At 40.6% G+C, this 26,334-nt stretch overlaps 2 protein-coding genes across 2 annotated transcripts in view; both read right to left on the bottom strand.

Moving 5' to 3' along the window:
- The window catches only part of Kif3C (Kinesin family member 3C), a 70,156-nt gene extending 51,332 nt beyond the window's left edge, over positions 1-18,824 (bottom strand). The window contains exons 1-2 of the mRNA XM_019047691.2: positions 17,998-18,824; positions 7,928-8,044 (exon numbers count right to left, since the gene is read on the bottom strand). Of these exons, the coding sequence (XP_018903236.1) occupies positions 7,928-8,002 (75 nt within the window). The 5' untranslated portion in view covers positions 8,003-8,044; positions 17,998-18,824. The remainder of the gene's footprint in view (positions 1-7,927; positions 8,045-17,997) is intronic.
- A 4,437-nt stretch (positions 18,825-23,261) lies between these two features.
- Polr2C (RNA polymerase III subunit RpII33) lies at positions 23,262-26,265 on the bottom strand. Its single transcript, XM_019047696.2, has 5 exons — positions 26,083-26,265; positions 25,810-25,981; positions 24,927-25,107; positions 24,400-24,606; positions 23,262-23,570 (listed from the first exon to the last, which is right to left on the bottom strand). Exons 1-5 carry the CDS (start codon positions 26,166-26,168, stop codon positions 23,392-23,394), a joined length of 825 nt encoding a protein of 274 aa, XP_018903241.1. The 5' UTR covers positions 26,169-26,265; the 3' UTR covers positions 23,262-23,391.
- Between the last annotated feature and the right edge of the window lie 69 nt (positions 26,266-26,334).

Below are 26,334 nucleotides of genomic sequence, written 5' to 3'. Positions count from 1 at the left end.
GGCCCCTCCCCCCTACGAAGCTACGTTTAGAATAAAAATAAACTCAACTACTCGCAATTCACTCACCAGAGTTTTTCCCTGCGTCGGAAGGTCAAATTTCTATTCGGACGTACTTCTATGAAACGGAACTATGTGCATTATGACGTGAGCCCTATTATGCATATATTCTTATAGGTCTCAGGGATCATGTCTTAATGCACATAGTTCCGTTTGGTAGAAATACGTCCATTTCTCGATCCCCGTTGAATGAAAAATACTCCCCTCGAGTATTTGCCATTCTACACTCAGAGACGGAGATGTTAACAGTAAGTCATAGGTCTCTTTTGCCATAAACGGTCATAAATACACTGAGAGAAAAAGTTCGGTCTCATGAACCGAACGTATTGCGTTCAATATCGACCGTATTGTTCGGTTCATGCGACCGAATTCTCAGTTCTGGGAACGGTATCCTCGGTTCATGCATCCGAGCTTTTTTGTTAGTTATGTTCAGTTTGAACGCTCGCTTACCGGATCCGGTTGAGGATACCGTTCCCAGAACCGAGAGAGCGGTCGCATAAACCGAACAATACAGCCGATATTGAACACCGTACATTCGGTTCATATGACCGAACTGTTTTCCTCAGTGTAGCGTCGAAACTCTAACTAATTTGGCGCTAGCTCCATCAATTAATTAGTATGAGAGTCGTATTCAAGTCTCAGAGAAGGAGGGAAGGAATAACTGAGCAAGCATACTCGATCAATCAGTGAGAGCAAAATTTCTTGACGCAACTGCGCAGCTTGCCACAGTTCGTAGTTTCCCTCACAAAAGAACGTAACTCCATTTCAATGTTGCCAAATTTCCCCTCGTATATTGCATATTAACCAGGGAAATCTTGGGCATTTCTAAATGAAAATTTCACTGATTTTTCCTCGCGCACTTCAAGCCATATTAGAAACAATTTGGATAAAAATTGCACAGGTAAATGTTTGTAAAATAAATTAATCGATCGAGTCAATTTGGCAACTTTGGAATGATATTGCGTTCCTTTGTCAGAGAGACGACGAGTTGCAAACTGACTGCATTATTATTAAATTCAGTCTTACGGTTGTAGAGTTAGTGAGCAGAAAACGCCAAATGATGTTTTAATTCGTCTACCGCGTGCCCTGAAAAATAAAAATGCGAGCTCGTCGGGTATAAATGCTCTCGTCTATGAAACTTCGTTCCAGTTCATTGCACTTGGATCAAGATCCACCCTCCTAGAAGGAGGCCAAATCTGCGGTGATAGCGAAGAGAGCAGTAAGTGCAAAAATGAAGTTTTGAGGAAACGGGCTCGAAAGCTTCTGACCGGAAAATTTCCTTGAAAGAAGCCTCAGTTCTCCGTCAAATTGCCACTAATCATCCAAAAGACTTTTAGAAATCGCTCGGATGATTAAAAATCAACCGATTCTATTTCAATTACATAAGAAAGGGCATTATTTAGTTTCATTATAGGCTAGTGTTAGGTAAGACAGCCGTGAGTGATATCTTCTGCTTGCTTTCGTGGTTGCGTTTTGGACACGCAACAAACACACTTCCAGGTTAGAAATTGGCAGAAAAGGGTGGCATTTTACCTGAAAGCACTGTTTTCATTGGCTCTGGGGAGGAATAATGCCACTTACTGCTGTCTTGCCTGAAACTACGTAATTTTTTAAACACTTACGGCTTTCTCATACATATATCTAGTTTTCATACAACTAAGATGCATTTTGCTGTTCGAGCTACTTAAGTGATTTCATGTTAAAGAAATTAGGACGAATTTTGAAGGAAACTCTATTTCCAAAATTTGACACTTGCTGCTTTTTTTCTTATACCGGCAGTATCGTAACTCCAGTGCGTTAGTTCATTTGGTTCGTAATTGGTGACGTGCAAGGCGGGAAGTATTCGGCAGCACTTGGAGGCGCATGCTCTCCTCACTACACGCGCGGCAGAAATACCAATAGAACGAGGTTTAGATTCGCACGCGTTCTCAGCGATCAGGAGCATAGTTTGAAAGGTTCACTATAGCTGAGATGGACATCAATCTTAATGGTGGTTGCACTAACATGGCGAAAGGTTTGAAACGATGCACAAACAAAAACCACATTTATCACGCCTTGTAAGAATGATACACCAAAATAGCCCGAATAATTCAACGAAATAAAAAAAAAGAAAATGGGAAGCCAAGGCTAAAAACCAACAGAATACTTGGGACGTTTCAGGGTGGTTTCAACCTCCTCCTCGACCAAGACACAAAAATATAAGAATAAAAGAACACTCAGTTTTAATTTTTCAGTTTCCTTGTTAATTGGAGTCTAAGGGTTTTTTTTTATTTTCATGTGTTTATATTTTTGTTTCCTGGTTGTGGAGGGGGTTGAAACCACCCCAAAATGTCCCAGGCACTCTGTTTGTTGTTGGCCTTGGTTTCTCATTTTGGTTTTGTTTCAGACTTCACATGTAGAACTATCAGAAAAATTGATATTTTACCTCGTTTTTCTTTTGAATTTCTGATGCAATGCTAGTCATTTTTTCTTCGGGCTTGAAGGATTCAGCAAAGTTCTGAACTGATTAAATGATCCTTCATACTTTACTTTCATTTAACATACTTATAATTTCATATTTATTGTCATCCTTGATGAGTCGCCCCCCCCCCCCCCCTGATTGCATGCATCTCAATATTCTGAACATTTGGTGACCGGAACGAGAATTCACGACCATTGTGTGACGAAGCCTTGGCCGGACGCGCGATCGGGCATTGTTGCCATATATAGTTCTGAAAAATCAGCACACTTCCCCCATTAGGGCCCGTGTAAAACATCCACTTTTAATTCAAAAATCTGGCAACCTTGCGATCGGGTGCTCAAGTCAAGTCCCACTTCGAGACGGAAACAACCCGCGCGACCCGCAACACAACTCACGTTCAAGGAACAGAGGAAGTAGAAATAAATTATAAATGATTCGGTAACAAAATCGATGGCTTAAAATAAACTTCTCCAAAGCTAGGGATCGGGGTATCGCCTCAAAAAGCGCCAGCGATTGATGGGATGTCAAAAAGTGGAATAAAAACAGATTTATTGGATTATGCGAGTGCAGAGGGAGCGGCAGGGTAGAGAGGATGATGGGAGGGGGTGGGAGAATGGAATAGGTACTGGGTCGGGGTTGGGGCACCGGTGAACGCGGCGGGTCTTCGAGCCCAAACCCCCACGGCCCCATGACCCATGCTGGACGCACAATGTGATTGAAAACGATCGCTACGTGGCATAGAATTAGAGATCAAATAAATGCATGCACAGATTCCGGCTTCCACACGACGAAAAATTGTGTGATTACGGCTCCTAGGCTATGGAAAAAGTGCAAAACCGCGTATCTTCGTTGTCGACGTTTTCCATTTTCTTTTCTTCTCCTTTCTTTTTATCAATAAGCAAAGCAAAATAGCAACGTGCGTTTTCCATGCAAGCATAATTATATTAATAGGTAGATATTTGCCCGTGAAAGCGAGGAATCCATGACAACCGGGTCTGGGGTTTAGAGAAAAATGCGCCAGGAGCTGAGGCTCCTTCTTTTTTGAAGGTAGATAATTTGCCTTACACAGAAGCGCGAATGGTTGCTTCGGAAGTCCGCGGGCACGACGCAGCATGCCTCACTGTGACACATCCCGAACAGGATCGGGAACGTAACATTACTCGTCTTCAGTTAGGGATCCGAGAGTCTTAAGACGGAAACTTTCAAAAATGCAATTTTAGCACGCACCTAAATTTTGAAATCGAAATGGGATACAATGCAAAACAAAATTGATACTATTTCCATCATTTCTATGACCCTTTCTCTTTTCTGTGACACATTAGCGTAGCCGTTTCCCGTCTTTCAATTCTAGTTTCGATGGTTAAAGTGTGAAACCACGTATCTCCGTCGCGGAATTTTGAAATCTCTGCCCCTGTTTTATTTTTTCGAAACGGAACAAGTCAACTATATAACTTAAAAATTCAACGAAATATCCCGCTAGTGAAGAATAAAATCAAGGAAGCTTTCAAGAAATTAAATTGGCTAGTTTTCCAATGAAGAAATAAATCATGATAGGAAGTCTGCAGTGTTGCAAACGGAAATACGTGTTTCTGCACTTCGGCCATCGATTTGCTTCCTTCCAGCCTGTTTCAATACTAGAAATACTCGCGTAGTTAAGACATTATTAAAAATTGAGGTCAATTGCGTGCACAACGAGTCATGCCCTTCGACGGAAGAGAAGGAAAAATAAAAAAAAGGGTGAAAATAAAAGCAGCAGTTAGGTGTAAAAACAGTTGTAAAAGGTGCGTAATGATCGCGTTCCCACGGCCGAAATTAGCACACCAATACACCGACCAAATATCCAAGTGATTAAGGGCTTAAAGGGTTGGTGAGAGTGCGGGTGAGGGGGGGGGGAGCGGTGGGTAAACGAAGTCGAGGGAGTTGCTTGACCCACTTAAATGGGCTAAAAGTGAGAGCGTATTTGAACAAATAGCCTCCGTAATATGACGAAAAACTGAGGCAGCCATTATCATATTAATACTAGGCTGTGGCAAAGCACGGCACTCAAATAATGAGTTGAACTTTCTTCACCCCTTTCATCCCAACGTTGTTAGCAGCGACGTGAGAAACGATTTCAAAACGTAACTTTTTCAGATAAAATTATAAGTATCATTATGAATCAGGACTGGAATTGGTTTTTTGCTCATGTCACAGAATTACACTTCCCTTTGTTGAATTGTGGAGATTAGAGGCACACAAAACTTAACTGGGCACGCCCTTGTTCCCATTAAGGTCACTACTTAACCCAGCCCTAAAGGGCGCCCAGCTGAGAGAGCTTGCATCTCTGGCAATTGAAATATTTTATCCGGGTTATCCGAGGTAACTATGATCAAAATGGTCATCATTCGAGATATTGACGACAGCGGTCTTATCTAGAGATTTGTGCCTTCAAGTAGCCTCAAAATCCTAGAAACTACCTCGATGGATCTACAGACAAGACGCGGAGAAAATTGGCATTTAAGTTGTCAGAGATCTTAAAGTATCGAAGATCTGACCAAAAAAACCCACTAGTGGACTCCACTGTTGAGGTATAACATTATTATCTCACACTTTTTCTTCTTGTCAGTACTTTTGAAATGCTTTCAATTTTGTACTTATGTTCCTCGGATGACGATCGCATGTCTTATGGTCAAAAGATCTAAATACAACTAAATCAACTCCTCGGTGACGCAAATTGCATAACTTCTGAATTGAAGGATAACCGAGTTTGCTCACTTGTGCATTACGATAACGTTGCGCTGAGACACCACACCGTATGATACAATTATTTTAACTGCCTGGAGGTCATTTAATCTGATATGATTACAGGTAATTGGATACCACATTAGGATCGCTCCATACGCCCTGTGTCCTTTTTGTCCATCGCTTTGTCTATCAATTTCAATAATCAACCCGCAGTACTTCTTTCATTCACTACCGGCTGAGCAATACGGCCGCAACGTAAATGCAATTTATTATCGTATGCCTCAAGGCGGTGGATTATAACATCAAATACTGCATCTTGCAAAATACAATATACCCGTTAATATTGGACGCAGAAACTTGGCATTTGGACCAGGCGTGTCTAGGCAGGCACTTTTTTCTGATTGTTGAAATTGATAGACAAAGTGATAGACGAAGAAGACAAAAAGGATACGGGGCAGGAATCCTATGGGAGGGAAGCGGGTAGTTGTAATGGACAAAGGATGTAGCTAGTAGACTAATTAACGGCAACCCACGAGAGACCGGATAGTTAGTCTATCAATTACCCCCTTAGTCTAAGAGAGCTACCCATTTCAACCAAGAGGATCGCTCCATACTCTTTATGTCTTCTCTGTCTATAGCTTTGTCTATCAATTTCAACAATCAGCCCGCTGACGAGTTTAACCATAATCACACGATTTTGACACGTGCATGTAACCCATTCTCTATGCCATCAAGATGTGCGCTTTGGGGGCGACCAAGTAAACGTTGTATAAAAAATGTACACCGAGGCAAAAAACAATGACATTAAGGCAAAACACCCGGGAGGTTTCAATTGTTCGCCTCCTCAGCCTGCATGAATGTGTTTGTGGTGAATGTTTTTGCACGGCTGATGTCTAGTGACTGCGGCGCATTGCTGGCAGATAGCTCTCCATTGCAATTTGTCGTTTTAGCTGTCGCAGAGTGGAAACTGTTCGTTTTTGCACCATCGGGCGGCCGTTTTTGAAGCGGACCCATATTCATTCCTTCGATTCTCGTCGGCGGTCATCAATTTTTCATAAAAGAGGGCTTGAAGACGACCTTGCACCTAATTGCTTCACCGACGATGTTTAATATTTAAGAAGTCCCGCACCTATAACCCATTTCCTTTTACCCCTACGAGCCCTTCGCTACTATACATCTGTATCATTCCGACGCCTTTAAGCCAAACCATATGCATGGGACTGGCAACCGGGACACTTCTCGGCGAGGCTGTATGTCTTAAAGACAATTCCTTGAGCTGCTATTTAAAAAAATGGGGTCAAAATACACGAATAGAGGGGAAAATGAACTAAAATGAAAAGGAAAGAAACAAATAACAGATGCCGTATTTTAAAAGATTGAATCGGCGGTGAAACTACCAGACCACGTATCTCGGTTTGCGATGCTGTGGACTTCCTGTCATATTTTATCTTTTAAATGGGAAATTCCTGAAAACTTCCGTGTTTTTTCTTCATTGTGCGAAGGAAACTCTGCGAAAATTTCAATTAATGATATTGAATTGTTCTCCTTCAAAAAAATGAAATGGGAGCGGAGATTTTTAAACACCGCAAACGAGATGCAAGGTCTGGTAAATTCATCGTCGAAAAATATGTTTGACGATTAAAACAGGACGATTATTACTGTTGATGTTGAAATTCGATTGAAAGCCCATTGTAAATCTCGAGGCGGGAAAAGTTCGTTTACTGTAGTTGGAATGTGGATACTATTTTGCGGAATACGTGGGCTTGGGCACCAAATCCCGATGACATCCTGGAAACTGCCAGAATTGGGGCTCCCCGATAAATCTGCATGAAGGAAAAACTAAAAATTCTTAAGGGATTTTAACCTTTTGATGCCCAAACCGGATCAAATTGACCCGAGGCTTGCTAAAAACACGTGCCTCACAGGTTGGACGAGGTCAGCGCATACGATATTTAGATATAGGTCTAAAAATACTTCGTGGAAAAGAATCAGACGTTGAATTGAGAAAAAAAGAGAGACACCTCATTGGCAACATATAGCGGAGGATTCAGAGTTCACGCCTCGCGCCGTGACTCCTTCAATTTTGCAGATGCAACACGGATATTCATCAAGTACGAATAATTGTATCTTCGCGCCGTCATCAACGCGCGTTGAGGTGTCTCTAACTTTTGAAATTTGAGAACAGTTACGATTGAGTTTGCTCAGAATATGCTATGATATGTCCAATTAATAATCATTTTGAAGAAAAACATAGGAGGGAAAAAATGTATCAGAGGTCTTTCAAGCTCCCTAAAAAGCGCACATCTAAAAACTGATATTTTGGCGAAAGTTGTGTTGTGTCAGAGGATTTTTTTTTTTTTTTTTTTTTTTTTTTTTTTTTTTACCCATAGAAATCCTAAACTGGTTTGAATTGACGCGACTATCAATTTTTAGGAGTTACATACGGCGGATGAAGGGGGTTGAGGAAGCGCCAGTATGTCACCGAAAAATAAAAATCTCGAAAAAAGTATTTCTCACCTGCAAAAATTGTCATAATCAAGTATAAATCAATTGATAGTTAGATTGTTGTAGGCACTTTGTTTCGGCCTACTCATCATCAAAAAAAGAGGATGGGAGTTACGGCTAAAAAATTGTGATAAAAAAAAGATAAACTCGTCTACTTTACTAAGTTTATCAGACACGTACCTTGCATTTGAGAGAGATTTCGCGATTGTTCATTGGTCGGCATCTCACGATCACCTTCACGTTCTCTGCTGCCATGTTGGTTTCTTTGATTAGTATCCGGTTGACTGATGTAGTGACCTGAAAAAATAAAAGTACAAACAGGATGGAAAACCTAAAAGAAACTTTTAAAAAAATAATACAATAAAGTGCACCTGAGTAAACGTCATGCGGACTTGGTGATTTTCAAGATCTCATTTTAGTAGTATGTTGCTGATCGACGCAAGATTTCAAAAAGGAACTCTCTATTTGTCGTCTCCCGGACGAAGGAACATAACCACACTCCAGGGTTGCCAAATTGACCCCAAAAATTAATTTATTTTACAAAAATGTATCTGTAAAATTTGTATCCAAAATGCTATGATTTTCGCATGAAATTTGAGGAAAAATCAGTGAAATATTCAGTTAGAAATTCCCAAAATTTTCTGGTTAATATGCGATTTACGAGGGGAAAATTGGCAAAATTGAAATGGAGTCACGTTTTTTCCTGAGGAAAACGACTTATTATACAGATTCCTAAGACTTTTTTCAACATTGTCCCTACAGCTTTCATCCTGGACACGAGTGAGAGTTTCAGAAGTTTAAGTGGCCTAATGACCCTGGTAAAAATTGGCAGTAGAATGTGTGTTCCAAAATACTGTAGACCTAAAGCCGACTGTAAGATTTCCAATAGCTTCTATGGCCGGCTGTACAATTTCTTATAGCCTTCTATAGCCGTGGCACGCTGCGGCGTGGCGGCCGTGGCGGGCGGGCAGAGAGCGTGAAACGCGCATTGGCGCCTACAAACCTAACAGGGATACCTCACGCATTGCGCAATGCGTGAAGTATCCCTGTTAGGTTTGTAGGCGCTAGTGCGTCGCCGCTTCGCTTTGTGATAGGCTCTAATATTTAATCTCGCGGAGTCAGCGTTTTTCAACTCATGATTTTGAAATGTTTGCACACTCTGTATGGACTATTCTCATTTTAATTGATGAAAAAAAATATGTTTTAACAGAAAATATAATGTGTGTTTTGTAAACATAAAGGTAGTTCCGTATCAAACTTAATGATTTCCAAAGCACACGAATTTCTACACAATTTCTTATAGCCTTTCATAGCCAATGGCGATAAAGTGTAAAGCCCGGCCATAGGAACTATAACCCGACTGTATACTTTTTTATAGCTTCGTATAGCCCGGCTATATGATTTGCTCCGCTTTCTACAGCCAGCTAGATGATTTTCAACAGCCTTCTTTAGTCGGCTATAAGAACTCCAATGGTATTTTGAAACGCAGCTCCTATCGCCAATTTTTACCAGGGGAGTGATAAATATTCACAGAATAATGACAACTAAAATCCTATGTATAACGTAGATTTCGGCCACGCAATAAGTAAATAGGGCTTACTTTTGACACCGACCACTGGTGTTATCATGATTTATAATCGATCGCCATTGAGCGTCAAGAGTCGATTATAAGAATTGAGATGCAGATTCGATTCTGCCTCTACGACGAGACTGGACGTGAAAATTTCCGTGTTTATTGTAATTTTCGGTTACTTTGCGTTGGTTTTTTGGTATGATCATTCAAAAGGACTTGGTTGATCGACAAAATTTTCATTAAAGCGACCAAAATCGTACATTAATCCCAGACATCTGGGAATTAAGATTGAAGACTATCCTGCAAAACTAAAGTATCTACTCTCGTTTTCATTAATATCACTCAAGCACTACTTGCGAGTGGCTGTAACGCATTGGACAATCACCAGTGGTGCGGCGTGCTTTGCGATATATCGACCGATCTGCCATTTAAACCTATGGCAAAGGATCGATAAATAGGGTGATCGCAACGAACAACTTTAAAATCGATTCTTTACCATAGCTTCAAGTGGGAAAATATCGATGGGATTTTTCACACCTCGCCACTGACAATCACCAATGCGATCCAAGTTCGATCCCTTCGGTTTGCGCCTGATTTTTAACGAGGTTGCAAATTTCAACCCAAAGATTTGTCGATAACCCTGACGAAAACTAACGAAAAAATATCAACTACGGCCCGACTACGCGTGTAGGGCACTTTGCGTTTTACTTCCCACATTAACACAAGATGTCGGTAATTTTCCTTACTGTGTGGGATAGTCAGCACTTAAGCTCTTTTGCCCTGGTTGAGAGAGACCTTTTTTAGACGGAACCGCGCACCGCAGGAGTGTGGAGGCGTTCGCCTGATGACGTGATCGAGTAGGTGTGACGTTTGAAGGTTGTAAGGGTGGAGGAAAATCGTCACGATGTCGGGAGAGTCGATTCTTTCGCGTTTTGACGAAAAGAACTAGGTCACTGCGTTTTGAGGCGCGTCGAGACTTAAAAGGCCAACACACGCCGCCATGCCAATGGCCGTAGCAGCAAGACCTCCTCCTCTACTTCATGCCCTAGAAATCTCCCAACCTCTCTTTGGAATGTGATCAGTGTAGCCCCGCGCATCCGTAACTCCTGTAACTGTTTTCACACCTAACGTCAAACCGCTATACATTATTTGAAGCTCTGCGTGATGTTTCATACTTCTTGCACTGATGAAATAGTCGCCTCCCTGGCATAAAGACTTAACTACACTTCGCAGTGAGCTCTGTCGTCCATGTAATTCAATGCTTTCTCGGGCTCATCTCAAAACGTAGTTCCGCTCTTTTGTCAGCCGAGCGACAAAGCGCCCAAGTAGCAATGATCGCGATAAGTTGCGGTTTGATCGGAGAATGTGTCGCGATTTTATCAACGTCGATTTATTGCAATTTTATTGGATGAATAAATTGCGATAAATTGCGATTTCAGCGCATAAATTTGCGACAAAATGGCGATTTTATCAGGGGCGATTTATCGTTGTATTATCGAACAAAAAATCGTGATAAATTAAGATAAAAGTTCGATTTTTTTAACACGATTTTATAGAGATAAATTGTGACAAGATCTAGGATTCTCCCTCAGATGTTGATGCTCCTAGCGATTTAATCGCCAAAAAATCGAAAATAAAGTCGAAACCTATTTTAAGATAGTCAACTGAGAACCACCCTCCTGTTCATGACAGTTTGATATTTTCTCTGTAAATTCCATGGAAGAAATGTACGAGATCCCACTCCCAGAACGCTCATGATATTATGAAACCGTGGTAAAATTAGAGACCGTTTAAGTCTCAAATTGGCATATATATATATGGTTCTATGCTCACTCTTTTTCAAAAAAGTCTCCAGGTACATTACATACCACGCCTTACTTTCACTGCCCTGCGCTCAGGTTTGTAAAGTTTTTACGCAAAAGAAACCATTAATTACAAACTTTCCCGTAAGAACGCAACACACGCAAGACCAAGGCAGCATCTATTCCAACGCTAATGACATGCCGTGGTTTGCGATGAACAGGGTGTTCGAGAACACACCAATACCGATTCTTCACCGTAGGTTTAAATTGGGAAATATCGTTAATCGATTATTCATGATTCGCCACTGTCCGACGCGTGAGAGCTATGTTTTTGCCTACACGGAGGGCTGAAGGCGAACAATTATGGCGGAAAGTGGTTCCACCTGAATGGTAGAGCAAGGTTCGCCTTCAAAGTAAGCGAATATGCAAAATCAGATGCTTCACACCCACGTTGAAATGGACTGTATTTTGCAATTTGGACCTATAAATTCTGGCTCATCTGAAAGAACACTTATGTGCATATGGAAACTAATGGCACATACGTTGTTTTTAAACCGGGTCGGAATTTATAGGTCCAAATTGCAAAATGCAGTCTAAATGGTGCTATCTGGTTTATCACTTCACTTTGATAGGATCTGTGTTTTATCAAGGGAGTTATGACAGTTTCATAGAGCTTCATGGCTGCATGGGCAACATTGTGTAAATGCTTTTTTCTGTGCTATAAAATGGGCCCCGTCACGGGGGAATTTTTTTTATTTTTATTAATTATTATTCAACAAAATAGAGATGAGTATGCGTTGGAACGGTAGCAAATAACTAGGTAGTGGCAAAATCATTTGGCAAGTGCATGACTTTTTTGTGAAGCAAAAACATGTCGACGGTGTAAGTCCGCAACCACGTATCTCGGTTTGCGACGCCGCAGACTTCCTATCTTACGTTATTTTTTAAATGACAAAGTTTCCTAAAAAACTGCCGTGATTTTTCTTCTCAGTGCCAAAACAATTCTGCGAAAACTTCAAGGAATGATGTCGAGTTATTCTCCTTTAAAAAAATAAAATAGGAGCGGAGATTATGGAACACCGCAAACGAGATACGTGGTTGCGGACTTACACCGTCCATTTGTTTGTTTTCTTGTACGTGAAGGCTTAACCACCAACTCAGACTCGGAAATTTCAGGCCACCCAGACGTCGTGATCACAAATTGCTACTGCCCTGCCCACAAACTAATTGGCAATACAGGCTTGCCGGTAAAAATATAAAGTCGACAAATCGTTCAATAAATTAGAGAGGTCGTAATTTTATGCTGACTGCGGCGACAACAGTTGACTTATCGTCATGGTGAAAACCGAATATTTGTCTCAGAAGTCTCATTAGGATTGAAAGCAACCAAATACAGGACATAGAGGTGTGGATAAAAAAATATTTAAATAGGTACCATTTCTTCTCTTTCGCCTTGCGTCCCCATAAAGAGACAAGTTACTGAAGCCAATATTCCGATTTATACTTACGTCAAATGAAAGGAAATACAATCAAATTTTGTAAGCGTTAACTTTTAAAAAAGCTTCGGACAGATCTTCCTTTCCCTGGTAAAAATTGGCAGTACAATCTGTGTTCCAAAATACCATAGACCTACAGCCGACTGTAAGATTTCCAATAGCTTCTATAGCCGGCAACACAATTTCTTATAGCCTTTTATAGCCGATGGCGATTAAGCAACAGCCTGACGATAAAGTGTATGCTATCCGTTACTAATTACGGATGCTAGGACTTAGTGAGTTTTTGGACTACCGCTCTCTTTTTGGGCCGTAGTATCTTGATTTATTTTGCGAGGGAAGCTCCGTACTTTTGAAGGATGCCTGCCATTCCTAATATGTTGGAGCGCCTTCAATTTCGTACGATACTGTGCAATACCTCTGGTGTGAAATAGTTGCTTCAAGCGCCGTGGTACGCTGCGGCGCAGCGCGGCGGGCGGGCAGCCAGCGCGGAACGCGCATTGGCGCCTACAAACCTAACAGGGATACTTCACGCATTGCGCAATGCGTGAGGTATCCCTGTTAGGTTTGTAGGCGCCAGTGCGCCGCCGCTCCGCTTTGTGTCAGGCTCTAACATTTAATCTCGTGGAGTCAGCGTTGTTCAACTCATGACTTTGAAATGTTTGCACACTCTGTATGGATTATTCTCATTTTAATTGATGAAAACAAATATGTAGTAAAGGAAAATATAATGTGCGTTTTGTAAATATTGAGGTGATTCCGTACAAACTTGCGGATTTCCAAAGCACACGAATTTCTACACAATTTCTTATAGCCTTTTATAGCCGATGGCGAAAAAGCAACAGCCAGGCGATAAAGTGTAAAGCCCGGCGACAGGAACTATAGCCCGGCTGTTTAATTTTTTATCGCTTCGTGTAGCCCGGCCGTATGATTTTTGCCACTTTCTACAGCCAGCTGTATGATTTTCTATCGCCTTCTTCAGTCGGCTATAAGAACTCCTATGGTATTTTGAAACGCAGCTCCTATCGCCAATTTTTACCAGGGTTATTTGCTGCCTACCTTTTACTGCACGAGGAATTAATTATCTCAAGCAATGTCATTGCCTCGCATCAAAATGGTGATCATTTTTGTCATTGCACAGAGACGCCGTCATAACCAACTCGCCTCCTCTCAAAAGCTCTTGTCACACATCAAACGTCATGCTATCGATATGTCTAATGCTGTGATTGGCTTACAAGGCGGATAGAGTATGGTGGTCGCATTTCGCACCCTCTTGACGTTACACGGCATCGGGTACGTTTCGGGTACATCCTGATTGCATGGCAAAGCATGTACCCTCTGCGCGACACAGCCTTTAAAATGGCGGCCCAACTCGAAACGCGACCACCTTTCTTTATCTGCCTTGATTGGTCTATGTTATCGAATAAGTCGATCACAACGTCTGACATTTATGTATTGATAGCACGATCTGATTTTGTGGCACCAGCTTAAGAAATACGGAGTGATCTATAGTTAAACCGCCTAATTGAGGGAGCTTCTTCTATGGGTCAGAATGAAACTTTTCTCCTCCATGAAATTTGTTTCCAAAAGTGCTGTTTAAGGTGCTCTACACCCTTCCCCCAAAGTTCTTGAAAATAATTCGTTCTTCCTTCATGTTGGCAACGATAATGCACTGAATCTCATGAAACTTGGTACGCACCCATAAGTTGATACGCTGAATTTATTAGTGACATTAGATAAATTGGAATCTCAGTTAAAAATGAGATAGAAGGGGGGGGGGGGTCACAACATACCACCATTTTACGCTAAAAATAACCGATTTTTTAACCTAACCTAACCTAACTTTTTAGGTCTAGGACGTACCCGCAATTAAAAAAGTACATAAATAAGAAAAATATACTTCCTTAAATCATGGTTACCTATCGGTTTTACTTGCGTATTGTTGAACTATACTTTAAATTCTGTGCTTTTTTCCGCCGATCCAATCGATTTTAATGCCACAGACCGTCCTTCATCAATGTTTTATTGATGTCGGGTAAACAAAGAACGTGTCCCGGATATTTGCGAAATAATTTCCGTAATGAACTCAGTGCTTCAGCGCTTCAAGCGCTTAGGTCAGGGTTTTAAGCGGGCCGAGTACACACCCAATGTTGATGCGGGGGGAAAAATTATGCGTTCCCTAGCGACAGGGGAGCTGGAGGTGGCGGAAGGGCGGGCCGAAATCCAGGATGGTCACTTCTGATTACTCAATCCATTGACGATACCGCACATCACTCGTGAATTATTGAACGGACAGTCCAGTCGCCATGCCCGAACTTCAAACGAACTTGACCTTGGACGTTTTCATTAAATATTTACACCCTATTGCTTTCTAAACGATCGAACCGACTCATAATTATGGTTTTTAGCTCATTCCCCACGCTGAAATTGCACTTGATGATGATTGCTCCCTGCAGAATTTCTACCGGGAATTTTTCAAAATTCATGTCTTCAAATAAGCGTACAATTGAGTGTTTGAATTACCCATTCGGAATAGTATAATTATATTTTAGTCAACACTTAAAGAGTCGGGAGCGACCAAATACATTGATCTAAAACATAGTGTGGTGTCTAGGGAGGTATTAATTTATTAAGGAGAGAATACAGAAAGGAACGAATGTAAAGACTGAAAAGAAAATAGCATTCTCCATTCAGCACCTCGATATTTTTGTCACTATGAAATGTTCGGATCCAATTAAAGGGATGTCACTCCATTTTTCCAACACTGAAAAAAAAACACATTGGATCTAGAGTCCAGACTCTTGAAAGAATTGACAAGAAAAAATACTCTTGATTCAATCGGATTTTTGCTTGAATCAAAACGAAATCCGCTTAAATTAAGAGGCTTGGTTCTTGATTTAAGCTAGATTCTGATTGAATCAAGAGTACTTTTTCTTATCGATGTTTTTAAGAGTCTGGACTCTAGATCCAATGTGGTTTTTTTCCAGTGAAGAAGACTAGCCTCCCGCCTGGGGCATCTTTTGCCACCCGTACCCTTCCCCCTCCAATGACCGGAAAATTGATCCCAAAAACATAATTTTCCGTGATTTTCAGGAATTTTCTACCCACGAATTCCACACCTCCCATGTTACATTTTTGACCGGAGACCCTCCCCTCAATTAGAAATGTCTAGCCGTACACACGCCACGGACATGACGTTGAGGTTTCTTGGAAAGTTGTAAGAAAACGGGAAACTAGGCTAAACTACAACAATAAAAACCCGAAACGTTTAGACTCAAAACAGAGTCATTTTCAGTCGGAAAATGATTTGGAAATTTTTGGAGGTTTTTTCGGATATTGGACACCAATATGTAGGTCGCAGGTTTTTCTTCGATATTACATATACTTGATTTTTGAAATATTTTCCGGCTGAAAATGCCTTTTTTAAAAACAATTTTCACCCTTGTTTCCCGTTTTCTCCCCTTGTTCTTCTCCTGTTACTTTTGTCTCGGGCTGCTCCGTGAAAATTAGTATATATTTCACATTAAAACTATCCACACTTATGTGTAATCACACTTGTGTGTAAATCTTGATTTAGAGTTTCCTAAATGATTATTTTCGTTTATTTCTCATGAAAAAAGGGGTTCGAAAACGAAGATTGATGATGGAGCGCAGTAAACGAAGAAATTAAAAAGGGAGCAAGGTTCCGAGCCCTGAAAATTTGAAAAAAGAAGCGTGTGATGCACTGAGGGTAGGTAATCTGGCATTTCATAAGTCACGCAAGAATTAAGAAGGAGGAGGGAAGGAAGTGGAGGAATGGCCGGAGAAGTTCATTGCCTGCAGGTTCAGTCGGTGCCGGTCGAGAAGTATAATATTTATCCAAGACTTTTACAAACAACTTGCGCGCCGTTTTCTCCCTCCGCCCTCGGAAAATTATTACCAATTATCGAATCTAGGTCTACGCAAAGCTAAATGAGGTGTTGGCAGATGAGCGTCAGATTGTCATAATCCCGAAAATTTAGCTATTTCCTCGGTGGTGAACCTTCAAAAAGCACTTTTATAAAACTCTAAAAAAAATCTCTCCAATCAATTTTCGAGAAAACTTTTCGAATTATTTTCTCAAGTAAAATTTACGTCCGGTAAAATTTAATTTGAAGTTTTTCGAAAAAATACTACTTTCGTGAGAGTGTTTTATCACAACTGTTCAATTATATGAAGCTTTTTTATGGAAGAACACTTATTAGTCATATCTTTAAAACTTTCCTGGTTTTGCTCTTCTGTGCGAGAAATATTAAGAAAGCATTTTAATCTACGATGTCGATTTGCTCCCTTTTGATAAAATGTAATAGAGGCGGAAATTTTGAAACGCCGCGAACGCGTTCCTGTGATTTCATCGTCGATATGCTATTCGGACGCATGCAAAACTGAAGGGAACCGCCATCTTCATTCATCGTTTAAGATTGTACTTACAAAACTCTATTGAAAGGTACGTTATTCGGTCCAAAAGATGAGTGGAACGATCGGATAGCTAAATCTCCTTCATTTTGGAGACTATGCAATTTGAGCTACTAAGACGTCGATATAATTGTATCCTGCTTTTCAGCCTCTCGAGTTTACAAAATGATGTCGAGGAAGGAACTTGCTGGAGAGCACGAAAAATGATGGTAGCTGTACCCTTCCCTAACTTATTCCTTAATTATTATCCTTATTTCATCCGCGATTTTTTAGTGACTTAGGTCCGTAAACGCTAAGCGCTGCAATTTTAAGGCGAAAACTTCTATTCCAGAAATGATGTTTGCAAAAATAACCTCCCCAAGTAGCAAAGCTCGCTGTTTGTCGCACAAAAATAGTCACATTATATCGATTTTGGAGCAAGTTGTACAAATTGCCTATCCGCCTATTTGAAGGCGCAAACAATGATTGTTATATTTCGGGTTAATTTCGCAAAAAAAAAATTGAATAAAAGAGGAATACATTGGAATGTGAAATTGTGTTGCAGGTTGCATGACAGGTAATTTCTTTTTTTGACGTCAAATCTGGATAAAATCGCGTCTTTGAGGTGAAACTCCTTCATTTTTAACCAATTGAAATTACATTTCTGTCTATTGTTTGGAAAGTGTATTGATAGAGACTTTTAAAATACACCCTTTTCGATCACTTTTCCAGGCCAAATATATATCTTAGTTCCGGATAAGCCGCGAATTTGGATTATCCGTCTTAGCTCCGGTCCCGATCAACGCGAATAATCGAGACTGAACTGTAATATTAAAAAAAACACTAAAATACCCATTCAATTTTCGTTCATCTCACAACCTACCAAACAGAAGTCCAAGCACCGGGGAAGAAGTTTCAAACAAGCAAATCCAACATTTTGAGTATGCATTTCTCAAGCGTAGCACTTACCTCTATGTATCCAGAAATTAAGCGGTAGATCGCCTCGTAGTTATCTTAAATCACTGTTAAACCGACAGGCAAAGGGCACTACTTTTGGATGGTATGAGTCACCACAAAATTGGTAGGACGCTCGAGCCGCTTATTACTCACGTTATGCTTCACTTTGGCTCAAGTGCCATTCTGCACTTTTAAAATGAAGAACTTTTCGTTCATTTTGACTGAAATGTACTAAAATCCCATTGGAAATTACAGCTGACGCAAAGTTCAATAACAAAGTGAAAATCTTGGGAGAAAATTCGCAATCGGCGTTTTTCAATAATTATACGTATTATTCACAAGATTTTGATAGGTAATCGTTCCTCTCAGTGCATGTCCAAAAAACCCCAAACATCTCGAAGTATTTAAAAATCACCGGTACAAACAACGCCTTAGTCCGGCCGAAAAAGCGAAAGGCGGTTTTCAAAACTATGAATCTAGGTTGGGAACCACGCGTAACCGGTTGAGAACTACGGCGACAGGAATCGGTCGAGACCTAAACTATTCGAGACTTTCACGACGATGTGAGCTGCAGGACGGGTATAAGCACGCAGTTCAAGTTCGAAGAAATGAAGTTCGAAAAGCTGAAGTTGCGGAGCCGCGAAGTTGGCTCAGACGACGAGGCCGACGAGGAACTTGACTGCTTTGAGGAGAAAGAAAGCGAAAGTGAAGAAACAGACACTCATTTCGGCTGCACGCGAGCTGGAGCGACGACTGCGAGACTCGCGGGTTCACGACTTGGAGTTGGGCGCGGAGGTTGAGGGAGGCACCGACTCGAGGTACAGGAACAAATGACGGGGACCCCGCCGACGCCCGGTCGGCCGAGGCGAGGGCGCGGAGGCGGAGGGTCACGGGTCCGCTCACATGCGCCTCCAAGTGCGGCCGGATACTTCCCGCCTTGCGCGTCACCAATTACAGACCAAATGAACTCACGTGATGGAGTACGATACCGATGACCGCTGAGAGGGTCCATCCGCGTGAATCGAGCGACAACGATTCGATCCACAAATGGACTGCATTTTGCAATTTGGAACTATGAATTCTGGCTCATCTAAAAAACCACTTATGTGCATAGGGAAACTAGTGGCACATACCTTGTTTTTAAACCGGGCCAGAGTTTATAGTTCTAAATTGCAAAATGCAGTCCAAATTATCAATGAGCTGGTGTCGATTAGATCGACATGAATCGATCGAAAACATAAACGTGAATCGATCGAAAAACTAAAACGTGAAACCATCGACAAAATTCGATCGACTCACGGGATTGTCGATCGATGCAAGGGGTTTGTCGATTGATTCAAGGGTTTGTCGATCGATTAACGGGTTTGTCGATCGACTCACCAATGAACCAAATGAACTTACGTAATGGAATAACGATATCCGAGAGGGCCACGCGCTTGCGGAGGGTATGGATTCAATCGACATGGATCGATCGACGTGAATCGAGCGACACCGATTCGATCGCCAAGTTATTAATAAGCCGGTGTTGATTCGATCGACATGAATCGATCGAAAATTCAAAACGTGAATCGACCGACGTGATTCGATCGACTCACGGTTTTGTCGATCGATTCACGGGTTTTTCGATCGACTCATGGTTTTCGATCGATTCACGGTTGTCGATCGGTTTACGTTTTGGTTTTTCGATCGATTCATGTCGATCGAATCGATACCGGTTATTTTAAATTAATTGTCGATCGATTCACGTTCTTATTTTTCGATCGATTCATGTCGATCGAATCCATACCCTTCCGCGCTTGAGACCCGAGTAGCAACCAAGTTCGCCTTCAAATTTGGCGACGCAACCCAACCGTGCACGGAGGTTAATTAAGTTGTATCCACCGATTGGCTGCATACCGAATGTTTTTACGATTCCTAAGGACCTACCTATGACTTATACTTCAGGAACTCACGTAACGGAATAACGGTATCCGAGAGGGTCGATCCACGCGCTTGAGACCCAAGTAGGAACCACTGTCAGAGAAACCTTTAAAAACTTCATAAAGTAAGTAACGCGTCGGAGAAACGGGGGAGGGGCGAGTCAAGGGATACATTGTCCATCCACTATCAAAATATATTGTATATTTGGACGTATTAATGATAAAACGAACTTAATGCTTAGAGGGATTGCGTGCAACATAGATTATTTTAGCTTAAATACGTCCATTTTACTCAGGTAAAGTTCTGTGCTTGAAAAATTGCAATCGATCGCGATTTTATCGCGAATGAAGGTCATGAGATGAAATTACAAGTATGCAAGCTACAACACGCAATGATATTGAAACTTGCTACCGACCCTCTTATTCCAAGGTTTCAAATAATTCCGATCAAATTGCGAATAATTTTTTCTGAAAAATTGGAAGAAAATATTCTAAATATCTCCATGGAATCTGTTTTTCATCAAAGGAAATCCTGCAACAGTCGAAGATTCATACGATGTTTTTCCTTTGCGAGGCAGTGTAGTCGTTTTAATCCCGAAACTAACAATCCTTTTCATCGTTAAGTGTCCTGAGCAGGGCCGGATTCACCTACTTGCCGCCCATGAGCCGCCTGTGTTTTGCCGCCCCCATCTAATTCGTTTTGAAACTCTATAAAAACCATCAAATGAACGTGCCAGCGGGAGAGGGGTGCATAAGACGCATATACTCTTGTTGAACACATTTTTTGGGAAAACCCTGTCAACAAAACTAGCAAAAGTTCACGAAACTTTGCGCGAAAGTTAAGTTCCGTAAACCTATCTCTGTGTGGACAAGGCCTTCCATTCATAAGAAATGAACGAAAAAATTATGAAAGAACAAACATAAATGTGGTTCAATGATTTTAACTTCCGGCGCCGCGCCGCGCAGACCGCACCGTGTTGGACGCAATGCGTGACGTATTCACGCAGTCTTGTAGGCGCTATGCGTTTCTCGCTGACCACACTGTGTTTGGCGCAATGCGTGAAGTATTCATGTATTCTTGTAGGCGCTATCCGTTCCACGCTGACCGCAATGACCGCACTGTGTTTGATGCAATGCGTGAAGCATTCGTGCAGTCTTGTAGGCGCTAATATGTGTTACATGCCGATCGCCCTGTCGAGGGCTTCTCCTTTTCATCTCAAGTCCTCGTTGTCATTTCTCTCTAAGTCGCGCCGTTCCAGGCCAAATTGCGTGTTTGGTCTCTCTCTTAACTCGACTTATTGAAGGTGCTCTGTCTCTTGTATCACTAAGAGACGACAAAATTAGAAATTACTATACTCTCAGGAAATGAGAGATTTTGTCGCCTTTTCTCGTTTGTAATTTTGTTTTTATAAATCCGATTTTTTTTATACCTACACTTTAAAAAATTGCAAAATTTTGCCGCCCCTTAGATTTGCCGCCATGGGCCGCGGCCCATGTGGCCACCCCCTTAATCCGGGCCTGGTCCTGAGGACCTTCCACTTATACATTCGAGGAAATGTCGCCTGGGTAATTATCAGAAACGCACACCCATGCTAAGGAAAAGGTCGTATGAACATTCCAATGTTGCCGAATGTCTCGATAACGTGCTTTTGAGAGAAAAGTTATGAATGTTTTTCTTGGAAAGTTTCAGATGATTTCGATGTAATGGCGAACAAACTTCTCTGCATAATTGGAAGAAAAATATTCGAACTTTCTCCACGACATCTGCGTTTCATTACCTAGAGGAAAGTCTGCAATAGCTGATGGTTCATACGACGTTTTTCCTCAGCAAGGCAGCATAGATTTCAGTCCTAAACTACGATTCTTCTCATCGTGGAATAAGGATGATCATGATACATACACAATGAGTCCGTTGGAGCGCCGGACTCATAACTTACATTTGAGGAATCATCCACAAATTGGCATACACGCACAGCCATGCTAGGGAGAAACGGCGTATGAATAGTCGAATGTTGCCAAATGTCTCTCAATAGAGTACTGTTTTGAAAGAGAGGTGTGAATATTTTTATTTGAAAGCTTCGGATAAGATCGATTAAAATGAAACACAACTTCTCTGAAAAACTTCGACTTCGGACAGACAGTCGTTTCCCAGACTTCGTTTCCCCGCGAAATGGTGTGGACCCAGCACCATTTCTCCACATTGTTACATATAGTTCGGGCCACTTCTTAGTGTTTAATTTTTTCACTTCTCTGAAAAATTGGTAGAAAATATTCTAAAATGTTACCTAAAATCTGTCTTTTAACAAAGCAAATTTGGGAACAGCCGTACATTCATACGACGGCTTTATTTTGCAAGGCAGCATAGTTTTCATCCCTGAACTAGAGAGTCTCTCCATTGCGAAATTAGGGTAACCGTGATCGGGTGATCTTTACAGTTAAACGGTTGGAGCGTCGCATTGTGCCTTGCCCCATTGCTTGAAAACGAAATCGATGCTGGTTTGCCTTCACATTTGACAATGCAATCCAACCTCACACAGGAGTTAATTCGGTTTTCAGGTGCAGAGTAATTGCATCTGTAGCCACACATCATAACTGAATAACGGGTCTAGCTGAAGAATGTATGGACCCGATACCTCATCTACACTCATGCCTTACTGAGGAATCATATCATAGTGGGTCAATGACATTATTCCTCTTTCTTTAAATTTGAAATAGTTGCTTATCAGAACATACTGTAACTTTCTTTGTCCATAACTTCAAGGCAAATTCTTAGAATTTATATAATACTGTTAATGAGACTTCTGTCAGTGAAGAAGCACAAGATTGTCTATGAATACAATCCATGTAAGGAGAAACTGAAATTCAGGAACTGATTATCTCGTCATCTTCCGGCCAAAGTATCACAAGCACCATGCAACGTTCAAAAATATCCCCTGCCATTTTATTTTTTAAAGAGAAATTGTTCAACAAAGCTGTTCGAAAAATTCACTGAATTTTCTTTGTGCTGCCGATAAAATTCAGTGGAATTTTCAAACAGATTCAACTAAAAAATTTTCTATAAAAAATTAAAGACAGCAGAAATTTTAGAAAATTTTTGAACAAAGCTGTTCCAAAATTTTTGAACAGATTCAACCGACAATTTCTTGGTAAAAAAATAAAATGACAGCGGAAATCTTGAAACGTCGCATGGCGCTTGTGATACTTTGGCCGGAAGGTGACAATCTGACCTTTGGTGCAGCTGATCAGTAAATTCTACTCATCTAGATTAGGAACCAATGTTACATCAGGTAAAAACTTTCCTAAGCAAATACCTACCAAAACAGAAAATAAAATTGAAGCAAGGAAAATACAGTAATTAATCAATATAACTTACTTTAAATTTATTCAATTCTTCATTCAATGTAAAATCACCGCATACAATTTATCATACAGTCAACTTAACCTAGGACTATTTACATGGAATACATGGCATACCAAGAGCCATGAATTAAATCAAAAGGGGATTGCCCTGGAGCTCATGACTCAGTTGAGTTTGTAAGTTTGAGAGTTTATTTTTAAGAACTGCAACACCCATGATGACAATGTTTTCAGGTCTCAGTGATCCACAGCTTTCAATATTAAAGAAAAATTTGTTTGGTTTGGCCTCCCAATTGTAAGGCGCCTCAACTGAAAAAATCAAAACCAAACATTTAAAGTAATCATAAAATCAGGCTTTATTTAGTGTCAGAGTAGCCTAGAATAAAAGCATGTACTCACCTGTCAGTCTTATCCAAAGAAGCAATCAAGCAGTAAAAAAATAGACAGTTCAAGTTCACCCAATACATTTTTGGATTACTACATAGGAAACCATTGATATTGGATAGTCTATATTACTGATTGATTGCTTGATTTGAAAGACACGAAATATTGTTCATTTTTCTGAGGTGAATTTTTACTAAGCCTACCAGATTAATCAGACAGGGACTTTGAGAATACTAAGAGAAAGGTATCAAAATGCTAAGGAAACCACGAAAACCAAAAAATTGAACAAACCGAATTGAAGAAAACAGAAGTGAAAAATGCAGTTTTACCTTTATAAATGCACAAGATTTTAAAAGATAGGGACAAGCTGGCTGTCCGTTATTGTACACCCCACAAAGTCTTTTTTTTCTAGATTGTCTTTGCCGATATGTATAAACCAAAACATGAATGTAAAAAGAAAAAAAGTAAAGAGGTATGACAGGTAGTGTGTGATGTCTCAAACAGAGATACGTGGCTACACACTTCGGTCATCAATTCACTCTAAAACTTGAGGCTTAGTAATCTCGGATACAGAAATAGTTTCAAATTGCTGATGCACTTATACTATTTTCATAAATTGTGCACAATGCAAAAAAACGTCATTTGGCAGTGGTAAATGTTTACGACAGTTCTTTTGAGAAAGCTACATCAGTCAATAAATGGTGGCAGAAAGATGAATGGAAAAATTTTCAATACTAGATGAGAAATTACTTACATTGATCTTCATCAAGTTCCGAATATTCACTTTTGGGCCATTCATCAGGTTTTGGGAACAACGTATGCCGCATGGAATTGTCTGGATCATATTCAAAGCTGACACCAGCTGTGGGGTTCCATTTAGCATGCTCCTTGCCAAATCCTTTTTTCGCATAAGCACGGAGCTTCAATTCTTGACCTTTTCGCAATTTGATGATTAAAATATCTGGAAGAAAACATGAACAGACCATCAAAAGGATGTTTCAAGTACATACCTTGGAATACTTACACAGGACATTTAGGCATAAGAGATGAAATTGGACTACATTATGCAATGAGGAAATACCATTTCTGTCTCATTGTAGACACAACATAAAGGCCATTATTTTCACCGTGCAGATAGCTGCTTTCGAGAATGAGCCAGAAGCAGTTTTTTATTGCAAAAAGTAGTCCTGTTAGAGCTAACTTAAAAGCTTAATTCCATGGTTGGGGAAGTTAGACTAGAATCAAGACTTTTTGCAAAGTGAGACAGGCTGTACAACTTACCATCAGTTTCTCCATATTCACTTGCGTCAGCATCTCTATTACGAGATGTAACTGGCACTACTCTCATGTCACTCGATTTCAAGTCAGCAGTGGTAACAAGTCGGGTCTGGTCATCTGTGCATTTCACATCCAAAGTGAACTCGACACTACAATGTTGACAAAAGTCCATGCAAGAGCAATCCTAAAAACACATTTTAGGAATAATGTTAGAGAAAACAAGAAAATATTGAGAGAATTAGACAATGTTATGCTAGGTACTATGAAGGGAGAACATTCTCACATGAACTTAACGCGACATTTGAGTGCCTTCTCATGAGGACTCCTTTATTTATTTGTTTTTTCTTAGAAGTATTTTATGGAGCGAAATACAGCTTCTATCCAGACTTTGAGTCTTTTTTTTTTCCAACACTTCAAATATTCGCACGTTTTACCATACCTAAAGTCCCATTCCCCCTCGGTCTGTGATCAAGCCAGCGTTGGATAACCGTTATTTTAGACCATCAAACTCCGGTCTCACCTGGCCGAGAATCAAACCCAAGACCTCCATGGAGCAAACGCTACAACCACGAGACCACAGGAGGCCGACACCATGCAGATTTTTGCATGTTCCTCGAACTTATTTATAACATACACTAGATTTACACCACACTTTTTCAGAAAAAGCTCTGCCTAATATTACACATATGAGATAATGTGATCTGAGGTAAGAGTGTCACAACATTGGAAGGGGTATCAAGGATTCGCTGGAATCCTGAAAATTTTATAAAAGAGGAATATCGTCTATTTGAACACATTAACTATCCATTCTAAGCCAGCTAATTACCGGAGTACTTACAGTCGTTGTCCATATTAACTGATAAATGATAGGGAAACAGATACTTACACGGGTGTACAAGATTCGTTCAACTACTTCATCAGATGTCAGTGGGATGAGTCCGATACGCGATGCCAAGAACTCGTCACTCAATACAGTGGAATTTGCTTCTAGTTGAACCCAATCGATGGCCATAGTGGGTGTTTCGGCTATGAAAACTCTTCTCATACTATTTGCAACACTGAAAAGAAATAGAAAGCATTGTGTAAATTTCATTATGGAAAAGATTGGAGGGTATCGGCTTTATGCTATGCTAATGCTTGAGCTGAGTAGATTTCTTACCTTAATTCTGTGTCTTCGATTTGGAATTTGACATTGTCGTCTGTAAGGTCTGTAATATGAACGGATGGCTGATTAGCGTACGGCATTTTGAAAATGAAATTATTTTTAATAAACCGGCGAGACTGACAAAGATTTCCCTTGCTTTTTTCGAGGAAAACAAAATTGTGAGGTTAATGCGGTTGTTTATGTTTTATGGTGCGCACCATAAAACTGAGAAGAAATGGCGGAAAAATTCAAAAATTCTTCTCCTCG

The sequence above is a fragment of the Bemisia tabaci genome, chromosome 3 (genome assembly GCF_918797505.1).
Source record: "Bemisia tabaci chromosome 3, PGI_BMITA_v3".
Taxonomy (NCBI): domain Eukaryota; kingdom Metazoa; phylum Arthropoda; class Insecta; order Hemiptera; family Aleyrodidae; genus Bemisia; species Bemisia tabaci.
The sequence above is the reverse complement of the archived record's forward strand: the minus strand, read 5'-3'. Positions and strand labels throughout refer to the sequence as shown.